General features: G+C 39.9%; 1 protein-coding gene across 1 annotated transcript; it reads left to right on the plus strand.

Moving 5' to 3' along the window:
- Positions 1-121: 121 nt before the first annotated feature.
- On the plus strand, positions 122-17,595 carry PTTG1IP2 (PTTG1IP family member 2). Its single transcript, XM_028750576.2, has 7 exons — positions 122-429; positions 1,929-1,981; positions 5,327-5,435; positions 8,445-8,550; positions 9,435-9,503; positions 11,721-11,767; positions 17,193-17,595. The coding sequence occupies exons 1-7, from the start codon at positions 282-284 to the stop codon at positions 17,240-17,242; spliced, it is 582 nt and encodes a 193-aa protein (XP_028606409.1). The 5' UTR covers positions 122-281; the 3' UTR covers positions 17,243-17,595.
- The last annotated feature ends 696 nt before the right edge of the window (positions 17,596-18,291 follow it).

Genomic DNA, 18,291 nt, shown 5'->3' on the forward strand with positions numbered 1-18,291 from the left:
AAAGCGGGCGCATGAGGAGGCGGGCAGAAAGGGGCGGGCCTCGGCTTCCGAGGGAGGAGCGAAAAGCACGGGAGCGGGCGGGACTCCCAGCTTCACCCTCTCCATAGGTGCCTCAGAGGGAAGTGGGCGGAGCGAGGAAGTCGTGCACGAGACTGTGCCGTTGCTCGCCCTGAGGCAGCGGGTCGGAGTGCGCTTGCGCAAGAGAAGGACCGATCTGTTCCTTAAATCACCTGAGGAGGGGAGTGGACGGGGCTGCGCAGGCCCGCCGTGAAGGAAGGAAGATGATGGAGCGGGAGGCGGCCGCGCGGTCTTGGCAACCGCGGCGGCGGCGGCTCTGGGCCTTCTGCCTGCCGTGCTGCTTCTTGCTGTGGTGCCGCCCGGTGACAGGGATAGAGCCCACCGCGACGCCTTCGCCATCTCCCGCTACGCGTAAGCAAGGAGGCCCTTCCGGGCTGCCCGGGCCGGGTCGTGGCGGGTGAGGGGGGGCTCGGCTCTTGCTTCCTCCCTGGTCCTGGTCTTGGTTGGAGGCAGGGGCCGGAGCGGCCTCTCCTTGGGCCCTTGGAGGGCCGGGCCGTTTCCCCCGCTTGTTTACCCCCCCCCCCCCCGTAGGGCACCTTCAGGTACAAGTCGCGCGTCCCTCTTCCCCTCGCGAGGAAGCCCGACGGCGACTTCCCTTTCTCTGGCTCAAAGAAGGAACTGTTAAAATGGGCAGGTGTATTATAGTGCCAGTTTCCGGGGGCTGAAAGGTCCCCTTCTCGGTCTTGTTTGCACCTCATCCTAAACCTAGATAGCCGTTTTGGACGTACCTGCCCTGTAGGGTGAAGCGTTTTGGGTGTGTTTGTGTGGTGCTGAATGCCTTGTTGACATCTCTAAGCAGAGTTTAGACAAGTACGCAAATGGGTGGATGTTGTTTTGGAGGATTTGCAGTTCTTTAATACATTCTAAAGTGTTTTAGCATAGTTCAGATTCAAATTTCATATGATCAAAGAGATCATATGTATGTCTATACAGCTGTCAGAAAAATAATAGATTCAATTAAGTTCTTCATTTTTCATGCAAACTTTATTGCTGCCCCCTGGCCTCAATCCCCCCCGCCTCCTTTATCATGATGACATCTCCTCCGAAATAACTGACCGCAGGACTTGGAAGCCGATTCCTCTCTTTTCAGTGACAAATAAGGGATCATGGCTAATGGTTTAAAGAACCCAGAATTGGATTGTTGTGGGTGTATTTCCACTTAATTTTGTCTCCTGTTTCCTCCCTTCCTATCTTCCACCCCATGCCAGTGTTCTGTTTCCATACAAGGAGGCTTATCTTCGTTGTACGAGAGACTGGTATAGCTCAAACTGTGGCTGAAGCTAGCTGATTACTTACAGACCACAAGTGAAAAATGAAAGCTGTAAATCAGAGAGATTGTCCTGGGGGCACCAAATAAGTCCTTCATGAGTACCATCCAGTGCTTTTTTTCTTTAAAAATGTTTAGCGGTACTCTCATTTTCCTACTCATATTGAAATACTGTCGCTCAATGTGGCCAAAATGTTTAGATTTTACAAAATGTTCTGCGTCCCCCCAGAAAAAAAGGCACTGGTGCCATCACACCCATGGGAGCTGAGTTGGCAGCCCCTAAAATATGCCAACCCTAGTTCTTGTCTAGATGAATGTAAGGCCAGACCTAAGATTCAGTATCCTGTTTCAAAATAGGGTGAAGTGTTTTGGGTGTGTTTGTGTGGTGCTGAATGTCTTGTTGACATCGCTAAGCAGAGTTTAGACTACTACGCAAATGGGTGGAAGTTGTTTTGGAGGATTTATAGTTCTTTAATGCATTCTAAAGTGTTTTAGCATAGTTCAGATTCAAATTTCATAGCTGTCAGAAAAATAATATTCAATTAAGTTCTTCATTTTTCATGCAAACTTTATTCCTTTCCAGCATGTGCTGCTTTTACTCAAAAGACATGTGAAGAATGTGTAAAAAATACCAAAGTAAGTTTAGTCACTTTTATTTTCGGGGGGATTTTCTAGTGATAACATAAGTGGCTATTTCATGCACAGGCAGAATAAAATGTTTTGCAAGTATTTGTTGCTGCACTTCAGTAGAAAATGGAAGTCCTTATTCTCTAATGGAAATTTACTGGACAAACTCTCACACAACTGACTCATTCACCATGGAAACTGGAACTGGTTGCTATTTTTTCAGGGAGCCTTGGGAAACTGTTCTTTATTTTTTGTGCTTTTCCAAAAAACTATATGCTCAAAGTGATGTGCTCTAATACCAAGCTGCTTTACACAGTAGACTTGAAGGGGAGAGCACTGTTGCATTCAAGTTCTTCTTTTGGGCTTCTTGCGGATATCTGAGAACAGAACTGCATTGATAGGCATTTGATCTGATCCACCAGTCTCTTGTGTACTTAAGGCATGACTTGACTTTTATAGGATAAAACAGCTCCCCTTGATTTGATAATTACAACTCATAATTCTGTGCAGAGTTCAAATGTTTAAAAATCTGCTTTAAATTAGTATAGAATAGAGTTCTTTAAATTATAAACATCTGGTTTGAAAACAACATAAGCATACATTGCAACAACTTCTCAAAGTGCATCAGTTTAAAAATATATATATCAATGTTAACAACACAAAAGGATATCAAAACTTTCTCTAATACTGAACAGTTTGCCAAAGCTTTTAACATAGTATGTACAAAATGGTCAGAACTGTTTGCCAAGGCTTTTAACAGATATTGTAAGCAGGGTTGTCAACAATGGTCTGTGTTTACTCAACTGCCCCAACTCGATAAGTACTTCAAGCAGCACCAATGTAGATAGGAGCTGCTGTCTATTGGATTTCAGTCTCTCACCAGGAAACCAGTCTCCCTGAAATCTAGCTGTGAGAGGTTGTATTTGCTGCTGGGCTAGAGAAAGTAAGTAGGGATTCTGTCAGTATAATGACCATTCCGCTGACCAACAATTTCCTTCCCTGAGCGGATAGATTTGATGTTGGGGCTAGTGTTTGAAAACCCCCTGACTTTAGTTTTGGGGGATTTAAACATGCATGCTGAAACCATCTTAACAAGTCCTGCTGTCATGACTATTATGGAACTATCTCAGTATACATCATAGACCCAATGTATAGAGTAGCTCATACCTGCAATCTGGTTCTCACAAATGGAAGACTTGTAGATGTGTCCGGAGAAAGTACAAATCACCCTGTTGTCATCAACCAACAATTTCCTTGTAGGATTTAGGCTATTGATAGTGTTGCCACCCTGCAACGATGAATGACCCTTTAGAATGTTCTGTAGCAAGACACTAATGGATTCTAAGGGATTCCTGAATGCTCTAGGGAAGTTTCCAGTTGGCATGGCTGATTGCATCTGAGGCCCTGATCTCACTGTGGAATGGTGAGATGGGAAGGGTCATAGATTGAGTCAGTCTTGAGCACTCTCCTAAGCTTGACTTCCTGGTTTTCAGACGAGCTCTGATCAGTGAAATAGGCTGCATGACTGTTGGAACATAAGTGGAACAAATAGTGTACCAAGTACAACTGACCCACCACTCTTAAGAGTGCATGTTTGCACCTACGAGTGGTAGTGGTGGCAGTGAAGAAGGCTTACTGTTGCATCCTCATGTGGCTATTCAGCAGAGCTTTTCCAGGCAGTGATGGTGCTAGAGGGATCCTCCCATAAGGGAGAAGGCCTTGAACCTTCAGGTGCTTGCTGTGACAGATCGGCCAGGTACTTTTAGAATAGCTTGTCCATTTGTGACCGATCCTTGGGATTTATGTTTCCCCTTCTGGTTATACTTGTGGGCTCCAATATCTTCCTTCTTTGTTGAAATATATAAACCAGGTCTACTTTGTTTTGAACAAATTAAGGATTGATTGGTTTGGATATAAAGGGAGACTGGTATGATTTGTTTGAAAAAACCAAGGAGGAAGGTGGGGAGAGTAGGAATCTGAGGATTAGTCATAAGTGGCCAAACCATGGCTTGCTTTTGCATGCATACCATTACCAAGTCATGAAAACTATTTTTATAAGATGTCCATTTGTTTAAATAGTACATAATTCTTTTAAATAGTACATAATTCTTCTGTATTTAATAGCAATGAATGACTTTTGTGGTAACTGCAGATAGTTTGTTAGCACTGGCCTTGTGACTGTGAGACTGTTTACATTTTGAAAGTTTTCTTCACTTTCCCTAATTTGGTTATACTGTTTACATTTTAATACCCATTTTTGAATATTTTCTTCACTTTCCCTATTTGGTTATGTACTCTTCAGAAGTAAAGACTGATTTAGTTGTATTGGTGTGGTACAATGGCCCCATATTTTTTTTAAGCTGTAGCTCAGATAGATAATATCCCTTTGTACTCAGTAGTTGTTTTGTCCGAAAGAATAGCCTTATTGTGTTAAACCAACATCTAACCCAGTATCTACTGTCCAACTGCTCTTGGACAGTTGGACAGTAACAATTTAGAGCAAGCATCTTTGGAAACCTTTTGCTGCCCCTTTCACAGCTATAGGTTCAGCAAAAGGGCAGAAAAAAGGAGCAGAGCCAGGAAGCAGTGGAAGAATAAAAGTGTAGGAGAAGTATTTAATGTTGGAAAGATAGAATGAAGTGGAGGCAAGGAATAAGATTGGGCAATAACTGCTGAACATCTTACCTCTTCTGTAAATTCCTACTAGCACATTTACACCAACATTTCATTTAAAATCTTCCTGTACAGTTCTTACAATGTGAACAAAGTAACTTCTGAGCTATTGTGAAGTTACTAAAGCAACATAAATAAATATATTGTAAACACTGACAAAGTTTAGAGTAGTTATGGTAACAGAATGATGAATGACATTCACAATGCTGCAGTCTTAGTCTCGTCCTTGAGGAAACATAAGCCTGACCTTCATTTACCTGGATCATATGTGATGCTAAGTCAAACCATTGCTTAATGTATGTGAATGTGAGGGTTCCCAGAGAGAAGATGGCAGCTGCTTCTGCACATCTCTCCTACTGCAACCCAATTCATGGTCTGGCTTATTGTGTCATTTGAACCCAGGAAACATTGCCATTGGGAGAGGGCACCAGGAGCAGAGGAAGAAAAGTGTTGTAGTTTCTACTAACTGTAAAACTGTCATTGGCTTCTTTTAATACCTCAAAAATTGACATAGTGTGCTTCAATCATTGCCTGCTCCCCACAGAAAATGTCAAGTTACAGCTCCATTTTAGTTTAATTTTAGACTATGTTAACTTCTCAAGAAGCGTAAGATTGAGTGGTTGACTTGCATACTTCCTGATAAGACTACTTCTGTTTATTTTTCACTTTTGTTCTGCTTAGTGTCTTTGGTGCCATGTCAATTCCACTTGTATGGACTATCCTGTGAGGAAACTCATTCCACCATCTTCGCTGTGTAAACTTACAGATGCTTATTGGGCAATTTGTTGGGGTAGGTAATGATTGTGATTGTCTTTAATTTATTGTTACTTGTAATGGAAGCCATGAAATGATGATCATAATTCTTCATGCAAAAGTACTTAACTGGAGTTCTCCTAGTCAGTATTTCATATATGCACCATTACCTTACATGGACTATTTATAAGCTTAAAAGTAGTCTTGCACACAGCACTAATCACCATTGGATTTCCTGAAGCTTCCATTTTAATGAGACTGTTTTTCTGGGAGGTTTGTTTCTGAATTGTTTACTGCTGATCTCTGATATTGAACAGAAAAAACACAGTTCTGCTATGTGGTAGGCTTAAGAATAAAGTCGAGTTCTCTGGATAATGTTGTCCTCTTCTGAAGTTGTCTTCTCTGATTAATCAACTCACTTAGCTTGCACAATTGTTGCATTCAGTTATAATAACACATCATGGTATAATGTTATGATAATGAACTTAGTTTCCCCTCAGATGCGTCACAAGAAAGTGATAGGTTGTTGCTACGTTAATTTTAGATCAGGGTGGATAAAAATCAATAAAAAAATCAATAAATCAATAAAAAAAAAAGAAATTAAAAATTGAATTTTTAAATTTAAATCGGATTTTATTAAATTTAAATCGGATTTTTAAAATAAAATGCTTTTGGAGGAAAAATCCAAAGTTACATTGTAGTCCAAAGGCTATTCATCAGGAAATAAGGATTTCTTAAAAGTTTTTCATGTGTGCTAAGACTCAGTCTTAAGTTTTTTTTAAAACAACAACCATTTAACCACATCAGTTGACAAACATGGATACATATACTATAATGTTATTGTTTTAGTTAAATAATCATTTCCTTAATAACAATTAAACAATTTATTTTTCTCTTTCCAATAAAGTACAGCAGAAAAGTTGTCCAAATATAAACAGTTAACTTATTAAACCTCACAAAAATTTCAGAATTATCTGTCTATGTATTTCTAATAATTTTAGAATTATCTGTCTATGTATTTCTAATAGTAATTTTTGATATAACTGTAAAAACTACTCTGAAAATTTATTATTCCAAAAATGAAACCTTCATCTGGTTGTAAATATTAAGATTATACCAGCAAGAATGAGTCTTTCTGTAAAAAAAAAAAGAGATTTAAATCAAGTCTTACTGACTAGTGATTTAAATCATGATTTAAATAGATTTGATTTAAATCAAATCCGCCCTGTTTTAGATTAAGTGTAGTTTAATGAACTGTAGTTTAACATATCATCTAAATTGTAAACAAGCCACTCCATAATCATGGTTGGAAGTTAACTTCTTTTCAAGCAAACCATAGTTAAGATTAACAGCAGTTTGTTTGGTTCTGACAAAACAGCAAACCACAGTTAATCAAAATGGAAATGAAAGCTGATTTCATGGGCTGGGCCGGGAGCAGTATGGGAGCCCAAAGCTTGCTGCAGCCTATTTCCATTGTTCTAAACTATGGATTAGCCTTGCATTCAATGTCTCTTTGTTTTAAATTGTTTATATGAGGGAAGAGTTCTTACAATACTTCAGATCCACTTGTGTATAGAGGCTTATCAAAAATAGATTTCACTGTTCACAAAGTTCTGTCGTGGTACATGAGTTCTCTTTATATGTTACACGTGTAGAAGGAATGCAGATGGGTTTTTTTGCCTTACCCCATGTGGAGTTTAAGTTGAAAATATCTGATTTTGCTACCCATGTAATTCTAATTCTCTCATTTTGAAATGTGACATTTCCTTTAGTGGTTGTTTTCTATTTTCTTCCAGGATATCTGCCTAATATTGTAGAAGACATACCGTATTTTTCGCCCTATAGGACGCACTTTTTCCCCTCCAAAAATAAAGGGGAAATCTGGGTGTGTCCTATGGGGCGAATGCAGGCTTTCACTGAAGCTTGGAGAGCGAGAGGGGTTGGTACGCACCGACCCCTCTAGCTCTCCAGGCTTCAGGAAGACATCCGCAGCCTAGGCAGCCCTGCGGGAGTTCCCGCAGGGAGGTCTAGGCTGCGGATAGTAGGCTGATTCCCGGAGCGCCGGGCGCGCTGAAAGCAGAGTGCCCGGCGCTTCGGGAACACATCCGCAGCCTAGGCAGCCCTGCGGGAGGTCCCGCAGGGATGTCTAGGCTGCGGATAGCAGCCTGCCGCCCTGAAGCAGAGCGCCCCGCGCGCCTGACAGACATCCGCAGTGTGGGGAGCCCTGCAGGAGTTCCCCGCAGGGCTCCCCACGCTGCGGATAGCAGCCTGGTGCGCGGGGCACCCTGAAGCAGAGCGCCCCGCCCGCCGGACAGACATCCGCAGCGTAGGGAGCCCTGCAGGAGTTCCCCGCAGGGCTCCCCACGCTGCGGATAGCAGCCTGCCGCCCGGCGCGCAGGGCACCCTGAAGCAGAGCGCCCCGCCCGCCGGGCAGACATCGGCCAGCCCCACAAGCTCGGGGGACAGCAGGGAGGCGCAGCACCGCCATCCTGCTGTTCCTCGACCTGGTTCGGTTTCCCCGACCTGCTTTTGGGGGGGAAATAAAGGGGGGGAAATTTCCTTTATTTCCCCCCCCCCAAAAAAAAACTAGGTGCGTCCTATGGGACGGAGCATCCTATGGGACGAAAAATACGGTACTTGAGAATGGATAAAATTGAAATTTGGATTCCATAGCGTCACTTGCCCTTTTAAATAAACAGACCATGTGCTAATGTTCTGACTATCTTAATATGCTTAGTTTTAAGTTTAATTACCAGTTTTAAGATCTTTGATACAAGAACTAACCTATTAAAATGTGCAGGGCAGTACCTTGGACCCAGTTAGATGGAATCTCTAAACTAGAAGAACACATTTCACAATGACAGGCCCATCTACTTCATCACATAAGTGAATTCCAGTCATTCCATTAAGATATAATATGTAAGTTGCTGCAAGGTGGTCTTCTAATGGGCCCTAGTTGCTTCCCTGCAAGGAGCTCTTCTCTGTTACTGTATTTCCTTCCTTTGCTAACCTTTGCATGTACTAAAATTCTGCTTTTAATTTTCAGTCAACTTTGAGGCTATGATCATCAGCATTGCAGTTGTAGCAGGCTTCCTTCTCCTCCTTATAGGATGTTGCTGCTGTTACTGCTGTCGCAGACGTCGTTCTAGAGGGTAAATGGTTTTTCTTAGTAACTTTGCTTGATTTTTCTCCCCCTGACTTCGTCACCATTAATCTATAATAAAGTTGTCCTTGAAATTAAGGGTGATACAAGTGTGATTTTAAGCACCTGATTGAAAAACATACATAGTATGGTCGTCTTTGTTTACAAAAATTACAGGGATCCCCAGTACAGAATGGGTCTGCTCTACATTGAGTGTAAACTTCGTGTCAGAACTGGGCTTTTTTAAAATTTAATGTACAGTTTCTTGAAGAAGGTATTATACACTTGAAACACATTGGATATCCGAAACATAAATTCCATTAAAGGCACTTTCATGACATGTTGGGGCTCATTCTTTAATGTCCATTACACATTGTGTCCACTGGGTGTCAGTGTTTCTTCCTCAATATGCTCATATGAAGTAGCAGATGAAAGATCTGTCTTTTAACCTAAATCAGTTTGATATGTCTTGTTATGATGCTGGTGAGTTAAAAGCTAGAAAGAACCATGTTATGGCCTCTGAGTCCTATTTCACACTTCCTCAGGTGAATTCAAGAAGGGAATCAATAATCTACCGCTAGTCAGAGAAATGGTTCCCAGTCAACTAATCCCATACCGTGATATCCATGATCATTATTTTTATCTTGAATTACCAACACTCTTACTTATTCTACAAAATATATGACACATAAGGTGCAGTCAATGAATCATGACTTTCAAGTGTGTGTTAATGTCAGCTTCAAATTCTTCAGTATAAGATACCACTTGAGATTAACTTGTAGAGAAAATGCTGCAAATTTGTGAATGTATGGGTAAATTAACAAACATAAATTCCTCATAAACCATATATCAGAAATTATAGTTTTTTGATACAAAAAGCGCTTTATTTCTTAGGCGACCATCTGAAGAAGAAGAAAGATTTATCAGAGATCGGGAAGAAAAAAGAATGCAGTCACTTCAGCGGTATGTTTCAAAGCTTTTCTTTTTTAAAAAAACACCTAAATACATAAGTTTTGCTCATAGATGTCATTAAAAAGGAGTCCAGCTAGGGATATGTTCAGTATAGTCTTGCTATAAAGCTTTGTAAGCATTAATTGCAGTAGTTCACTCTTAGTATTTATTAGGCAATATGCTTGTAAGCTGGCTCCTAAGGGTTTCAATAAATGCAACTCGCAATGCTAGCTAGGGGCTTTGAAACCCTAAAAATAATAATTTGATGCTTGAGGGCAGTCAGCTATCTTGTACAAGTAGATATACAGGTCTGCTTCCAGACAGTGGTGGAGGAAAGGCAGCATAATAGAATGAAGCAGTATTGGGTGAGTCATCAGATCTTCTGTTTACAGCTCCAGGATAGCAAGATGTTCTGTCCTGGTGCTGATCCATTTTGTTAGCTGTTCTCCTGGGGATCTTCAAAGCTAGAGTCTATTTGTGCTATATGTGAATAGTAATCATGGTAGTATTTTATATGAAATATAAAGTGAATCACACTGTTTGCCTGATAGCACCCATAGTGATGTACATTTTTTAAAAAACACTTTATTTTTATATTTTATATTTTAAATGAAATATAAAGTGAATCACACTATTTGCCTGATAGCACCCATAGTGATGTACATTTTTAAAAAACCCTTTTTAACCCCTTGCTAAATTTCTAGAACACAGAATGCAGGCAGACAGGAACAGCAATAATTTCCAGTAAGGATGTCTGATTTCTTAGTTTTCTAAGTCAAAGAGAAATTAGACTGTACATATATCTAGATTGTGCAGTTACCTTATATTTCTGTGTATAAGATGCCACCATGTATAAGATGCCCCCTATTTTGGGGGACTCCAAATTAAGAAAACACCCCTCAGAACTACCTGTGCATAAGACGAGCCTACTTTAAACCTACTTTTTTGGTTAAAAAACAACCCTAGTCTTATACACTGAAAATACGGCATTTGCATGTTTCTTCAGAAGTATTGATTATATATTCATTTAAGAAAACATATATCTCACTTTTTAGTGCTAAAGTACCACTCAGGGCAGCTTTCAACACCTGAAAATTGCAGTTACAGAAAAGAATATAAAATGACCAGAAATAAACGTTCATCAGTTAAAACTAAAGCATTAAAATCATCTGCCACATACAACAGAAGCCTGCAGGAATAAAACCGTCTTCAACAACTGGTGAAAATTAGCACTGCGTAAATCAAGCCACACTTCACAGCAGGGCTTACCATAATCTGAGTGCAACCACCGAGAAGGCCCTTTCTCTGAAACATGCTTCCACCCTAGACAGGGCACAGAGAAGCTCAGATTCTTTGAAACGAAAATTAATAGTTGCAGAATTCCTCTTGGGACAGCATGGGAAGTGGACTGCACAAGCCAGACACTTTGCTCAGGCTTGCTGATACTTGTTACTGCAGTGTTATACTGCAGTTTATCATTACATGTGAACCAGCATATAGTAAGTTGGTAGGACTGTTGTTCAGTAGTAGAAGCTAGTCTTGCTTCTTATCTTTGTCCCAAATTTAGGGTGGGATGCAGTCTGCATATTAGTTGGATGAAACTAAGTCCTAACTCTTTTGCACTAAGTCAGTCCCAAGAACCCTGTAAGAATCATACAAATGATACTGCAATGTTAGTCTTTTGTAGTTTGGTTCATGTCCCTCATGTCATGTTAAATTTATTGTTGGCTTTGGACTATTGAGTAGCAGGAGATCTCCCAGCATTCCATTTAACATCAGCTGCTAAGATGATCAGTCCTGGATTTTTTTGTAGACAACCTCTGGCTAGAAGAAAAGTTGTCTAAGCTAATATAGCATCTATCTACTGAAACCTCAAAAAATCTCCTTGTGTATTGCCACAATTTAGAAGTTAATTTTCTTAGCCATTAAAAAAACTTTCATTTTACAAGCTGTTACGTATGTTAGAATAAGAATATGCTTATTCAGTTTGCATACATCATTCATTGGAAACCCATACATTTGCCTATTACACTGTGATAGGCATTCCATCACAGTGCAACATAATATATTGATGCAGTCCTCTATCTAGAGTTTATTTTGGGGCAAGATCTGTGTTCCACTTATCTTTGTGTTCTAATGTGTAAGCAGGAGTTAATTATATTGCTTTGTCGTATTTTGCTTAAAATTACTTCTTCAAGTATTTGTTTTTTATGTTCATAAACTTTTCAGAAAACATGAAAGAAAAGTCAAGCATGATGAGATACGGAAGAAATATGGTATGTATAATTCACATTCAACACTCCCCCCCCCCCCAATATGTAGCCCCAGTAACCTATTCTTAATCATGAACTATCTGGAAAATACATCTTCATACCTTCCCTGTCCCAAAAAAAGAGTTTGGATGCTGCTGGAACCTATTTGTTATATGGTCTCCATATTATATGTGGTTTGCAGGGTAATTTATGATAAAAATATGATGTTAAAGCAGTTTCAGTGTCTTGCTGGTCTTTCTTCTTATAAGATGGCAAGCCGGTCTTGCAGATGCCAGACCATGGTTCTGCAGTGAATTTGGGATCTTAACTCTCCTGCAATATATCTGCCCTTACCCTGAACTTTTGCCTAAGAGACTACGTTTAATTCTTACCTTGTCTATGGAGCACAATCCCAGCACCAGATTGTGAGTTTAATATTGCAATTTTGTTGAATTTTGAATGGTGGAGGCAAGAGAGGGTGAATGAGGGAAGCAAAAGCCTTCTTTAGCCCCTAATGGTTTATAGTGTTTTGGAGGTGAGGGAAAATACAGGCAGTGGTGAGAAATACAGTGGTGCCTCGCAAGACGAAATTAATCCGTCCCGCGAGTCTCTTCGTCTTGTGGTTTTTTTCGTCTTGCGAAGCACGGCTATTAGCGGCTTAGCGGCTATTAATGGCTTAGCAGCTTAGCGGCTATTAACGGTTTAGTGGCTTTAAGAAAAAGGAAACAAATTCGCAAGAACTCGCAAGACATTTCGTCTTGCGAAGCAAGCCCATAGGGAAATTTGTCTTGCGGAACGACTCAAAAAACGGAAAACCCTTTCGTCTAGCGAGTTTTTCGTCTTGCGAGGCATTCGTCTTGCGGGGCACCACTGTACTTTTTAATTAATTTGTTAATTTTAACCCTGCCTCCAGTAGAGCCAAGGATGGCATGCACATAATCCATTCTAATAACAGAATAAAACATTAAAAACTCTCCATTCAAAAATTACAGTAAACAGTACCAATCAACTACAACACATTGGTACTCTGCTGTTGCCTGCAGTTATGGCACAATGCTCAAGTTTATTTGTATCATATCACAAGAGTGAGGTATTTTAAAACATATATTAAAACACTCAATAGTCAAACTCTCTTTGGCTATTAACCTACAGTAACAAGTATATTGCTTCACCCTCTCTAAATCAAAAGTTATAGCTCCTTGAGTGCCTAGAGAGATCATGTAGATGGAAAGGTAGTGTGAATTATAAGTCATCTGCAGGCTTTACTACTGTAGAATTTTCTTTTTAGTACTTTATTTTGCTCTTAAGCCTAGTAGCTTATGGATATTTGAATTACATGTTGAACTAAAGTGCTTGGAACACAATCCAGCCCAAGTATTATAGACAGCTGCTTCTATGATCTAGTCTTCTAATTATTGGAAAAAAGAATTTATGCCATGGTGTAAAAGAGGAGACAGCGCCATATGTACAGTGTACTGGGATAAGTGAGGTGAATCCTGTGCCCAGGATTAGAAATCGGAATTATTTACTGTGCATACAATTAAGAAAAGCCATCTATTAATCTACAAAAAAATCCTGCATATTTCTTATTCTGCACAATTCTGCTACACCCTAGCTAATATCTGTTAAAGTGTTACTTAGTCTTCCTGGCTTCTTACTGGGCACTGCTCCTAAATCTGAAAATCTTCATTACTGTAAGAACTAGAAACATTGTATACCTGTACTCCTTTGCTTACGCAGCATGATCACAGAATACCCATCGCTTGTAAGCAACTCCTTTCTATATCTTTGGACAGTAAGCATTTAATTGGGATGCTTTCATCATTTTTTGAAAATTAAGCACTACTAATTGCCTAGTTAATATCTCTAGTTGGCATCCCTTCTCCGCAACAGTGCACCTCCTGTTTAATATAGATCTGGTCCATACATCATTGCAAACTTCACTCAACAAGGGCCTAATAAAGAATGTTGCAGAAAACTGTAAATGCACTAGATCTTCCCGTCTTCAGTGGTATGCAGAGGAGTCTTCTCATTTAAATAGGCAAGAATGAATGGAGAGTAGCAAATGCTTTGCTAACCCATCACTAAATTAAGATAACATCTGAAATGTCAGCCTTGTTTGGCTTTGAGGGAATGTCTTTTTACCCCTATTTCACCCATCAGCTTTTCTTGCTCCATTTAAATGGTAATTATAAATTTATAATGCATTGCAGGTGTTGCTCACTCTAGCCACAGTCCTTTGGGAGCACTGGAAGCAATAGAGCTTTAATAAGTGGGTCTACTCGGTTTGAGTAGTTTCTTTGTTACGCGATTTGCCACTTTTTTATAAGAAACCCTGGTATGAATACAGTTTGATTGCTTAAATTATAGGTTCATGGCTAAATGAGTTTGAGCAGCATTTAAATTATTTTTCACTGTGGTAACTTTCAAAGGAAATAGATGCAATTGTCGCATACGTGCTACAATTCTGTTTGTTATGCAAGTAAAACATGACAACATTTTATGCTATGCCTTTGTTTAGATTCTGAATACTCTTTCATATAGTAGGGGAATCAACAGAAGGTAGATCATGGTCCACTGGTTGACCAGTGGCCAGTTTCTGGTGGACTACCCGAGTATGTGTTTCTTTATCTGTCTATTGTGAAAACTGTTCATTTATTCCTACTCTGCTTTTTGTGCTTTAGCCAGTTACTGATCTGTAAGAGGACCTGCTATAAATTTGCTCAAGCGGCTTGGCCAAAAGCTTTTTGAAGCCCACAAGCTTATTAATGTTTCAAAAAAAAAAAATCTAAAAGGTTACTGGCACAGGATTTACCTTTGCATAATCCATGTTGAGTCTTCTTAAGCATTCCTGGATTTGCAGTGTGTTCCTGACACCTTCTACTTCCCCACTCTGACTAGCCACATGCTTCTCAGTCATCTGCTGCTTAGCCATATTGCCAAGGACCCAAGAAGTTCCCAAACTACATGTAGTCATGGTCAGAATGAGCCAATATAATTGGCTGGAAGTGAAACCATTTTACCAATTGTTGCTGACTTAATGTCTGAAGGCAAAGAAAACTGAAGAAGGTCCTTTAGATACTTAGCTTCGGGCCATATTGATCTGTAGATTAGGGATGCGGAATTTATAGCCCTCCAGGTATTGTTGAACCCTAACTGCCACCTGCCCTGTCCAGCATGCCCAGCTGTCAGGGAATTAATTCCTTTTCCCCTGTTAGTGGATATAGTTTCAAACAAGAACTACTTTCCAGTAGGTGAAGACCTTTCCTGACTCTTTGGAATAATTTAAGGGCAGAGTCACCTTCATACAAGCTACCTTCCCTTTAGATCTGCTGTAGTTCACAACCATTATTGAAAGAGAGAACCTGCCACATCAGGTGGGGCTAACCTGGGACTGGTGGGAGTTGTAGTGCAACACCATCTGGAGGGCCACAGGTTGGCCACCCAGGTGCTCCATGTGATAAGGCATGCTTATAAAGTGGATAGACACAGTTCGCACACATAGGTTGCATGATCTGCTTGCTGTTTGGTCGTTTGGGTTGTTGCCATCAGGAAGTTATTTTAAAGCCTGAACCATGTCCATGTTTGAATGTCGACAATTCTGTATGATATCTTTTACTGTGCGTATCAGTAGATTAGATTATAATTGCTTGTTATGTGATTTTGCTACTGTTGCCTACCTGTTTGTATGTGTCAATGTATGCATCGGATTGCTGGAACAACAAATAGTCATTGAAGGGCTGGGACTCCTTTTCTCTGTGAATAATGTTCTTTAAGTGTTGGCATATCAGCCTGTCTATACAGTTTCACATTGTCTTGTGCATCTGATTACCATGTAGCTATTCACTAAGCTCACATCTGTTGTCTGCTTTCTAATGTCTCTTGCCTCTCCACCCCTAATTCTATTTTTAAAATATATTTTATTTATAATTTTTGGGTTTATACATTTCAATAATTTTACAGTCATTTTAACATTTCACAACTTTACGTCCTTCCCCTTCTTTCTGCAGTTCCTTAAATTTATTTTTTAATATTTTCTGCATATTAACTTGATTTATTTATTCATCTACTTAAAATATATACTCTTATGAAACTGCAGGTTATTACAATAATTCTGCCATTGTTCTTATATGTTTACAATTTGTAAATACTCAATATACCATTTCTATTGTTTTATAAAAAGTTTGTTATCTTGATTTCTTACTTTTCTGGTAAGTTTCGCCATTTCTGCTTATTCCATAAGTTTTTGTATCCATTCTTTTGCTGGGACTTCTTTCCATTTTTGAGCAAGTAACGTTCTTGCCTCCCCACCCCTAATTTTAGATTCTGTTACTTGTCTTTGTACCAGAATGTCATACTTCATAATTCCAGTGTTAAGTACTCCCATAATGACACTTCCTGTGCTGTGCTTGTGCTATGAGTGTCTTTTGTTTATACATATCAGTGTACTCTTAAAATAGATAATGTCATTGTGTGTGGACACTACATGCCAGTTTTAATTGCTTCCTTAATTGGTGAGTTATCAGGTTAGACTAGACATGATGAAACTCCTTTGTGTCTGTGGGCACCAAGCCTTGATTAAAGTTCATGATGGATGGTGAAGTGTGATTTGAAGCCTTCCAAGTTTTAATTATCTATTTAGAATTTGCCTTCACTTTTTCTTTTAGCTCAGTAGCAAGTGTTTCTGGTTTCTTAGTCTGTGTGTTGAGCTGCTTTTCATCAGGTGTTGCGAGTGTTGGCTTTTTCTAGGTGCTGCTCATCATATTTTTCCAGTAGCGCTATTATAAATGGAGAGCATATAATCCTTACAATTGGTCTTGGATGCATTCTGCAGAACTTCAGTACCTTTTTTGTACTTGATGTTCATCCTGGCACCCAAGCGACAACCTAGTTTGTTGTGGTGACATGATATTATTCTATTTGCAATTTGGAAGCAGAGTTCACTTCATCAGCCCTGCTGTGAGAGGCCATCTCCATCAGGCCTTCTCTCCCCTCAGCTGCCATCTGCAGGCAGGCATTTGATCAGGCTGCCTCAATGGGAGGGATGAGAAGCAGGGCTCATTTCATCAGCTTTGCTGGAAGCGCAGCTTCATCAGCCACCTCCTGCCTCTGAATTATGCCAGCTGGTCACTATAGGAACAACTGTTTAGAAATTGGTGTCTGAGTTTTGATTGTCCTCTTCCATCTCTGTCCCTTCCCCTTGTGGTTTGTGGGTAGGCTTGTTTTGCTTGTATGTAAGTGACTGTGGGATCCTTTTTGGCTGAAAAGCTGGGTACAGGTGCTCTAAATAAATAAATTTTGACATGACAGAACAGGTTCAATGTACTGGTGCAGTAATTGGGCTGTACCATCCTTGGCAACATAGCTAGCTGGTTTGCTATGTTTTAGCTACCTGGTTGAACAATATTTTGTTAAATATGTTATTTTAATTTTCCTGCTTTTTCCCCAGGTCTCCTTCAGGATTCTGACCATCCATATAGCAGATACGAGAATGAATGAAAATGGATGCTACTGTGTCTTCTTAAAGATGGCAAAAATGTGAAGTTAATTTTCTGGTTTCAGTTTAAATCACCAAATATGTGCATAAATGCTTAATAGAAAATGGTCTTTCCCCCCTTTGTAAACAGCATTTTGTTTGTGTATGTAATTTTTTTCTAATATAGAATGCATCAGTGGTTCCTTTTCTCTCTTCCCCCATCCCCTGTTCCTTTTCTAGACCTCTTATTTAATGGAATGTGAGTTGAGTACAGAAATAACAATCATGTCATTTCCCCTAACACTCTAACCTTTATAAAACAAAGATATCATCGTCTTTTCCACATAATGCTAAATAAAGACCTCCTTTAAATCTGTGTCAAGTAAGTGTTGGCAAGTATTTGACACTACAGACATGTGTGGTATCAAGTGATGACAAATAATTACAGCCTATGCCACTTCCAAGACTGTTAATAGAATATGAGGGGTGTATGTGAGAGTATGCTGGTGTGAAATGGCCACCTTGGGCACAGCAACCAGACCTGGATAGCTCTTGGTGTTTCTAAGTTAATCAGTACTTTCTTGCTCTGCCCAAGCTCCTTGAATGTGGGTACCTAATGGATGCAAACATATCCTTGCCTCTGGCTTTTCAAAAATCTCTCTCTCTGTTACACATAAACACACACACTAGTTGGACTTGCAGTGGCACACATCCTCTCCCAATATCTTGCTCCATTTGGGCCTTCACTGCAGTTTGAGCAGACAACTCCATTGCCACTTAGGGAGATAAGTGCCCTGCTTAGGTGTTGGGAGAGGGTTCTGATTTGTGATCATTATAGACCAACATTTGAATGACAATGGATATTCAACAATACCTGATGGCCTTGTTCCATTTTTCTACAACATGTAGAAAGCAAATAAAATTTTCTAATGTATAAAGAACGTCTGTATGTAGTGCTTTTTTCTATATATCTTCACTTCTAATAATGAACTCAAGTGGTGAATGCTGACAGGTTTGTGGCCACTGAAAACAATAGGGGAGGTATTGGCATGCTTGGGAGAACGAAAGAAAT

The sequence above is a fragment of the Podarcis muralis genome, chromosome 12 (assembly GCF_964188315.1).
Source record: "Podarcis muralis chromosome 12, rPodMur119.hap1.1, whole genome shotgun sequence".
Classification (NCBI taxonomy): domain Eukaryota; kingdom Metazoa; phylum Chordata; class Lepidosauria; order Squamata; family Lacertidae; genus Podarcis; species Podarcis muralis.

What these genes read in the sequence shown, in the direction of transcription:
- PTTG1IP2 (XM_028750576.2), top strand. Translation starts at nt 282, where the DNA reads ATGATGGAGCGGGAGGCGGCCGCGCGGTCTTGGCAACCGCGGCGGCGG. An exon ending in AATGTGTAAAAAATACCAAA is followed by an intron (nt 1,982 to 5,326) that starts GTAAGTTTAGTC and finishes TGTTCTGCTTAG; the next exon opens with TGTCTTTGGTGCCATGTCAA. An exon ending in TGAGATACGGAAGAAATATG is followed by an intron (nt 11,768 to 17,192) that starts GTATGTATAATT and finishes CTTTTTCCCCAG; the next exon opens with GTCTCCTTCAGGATTCTGAC.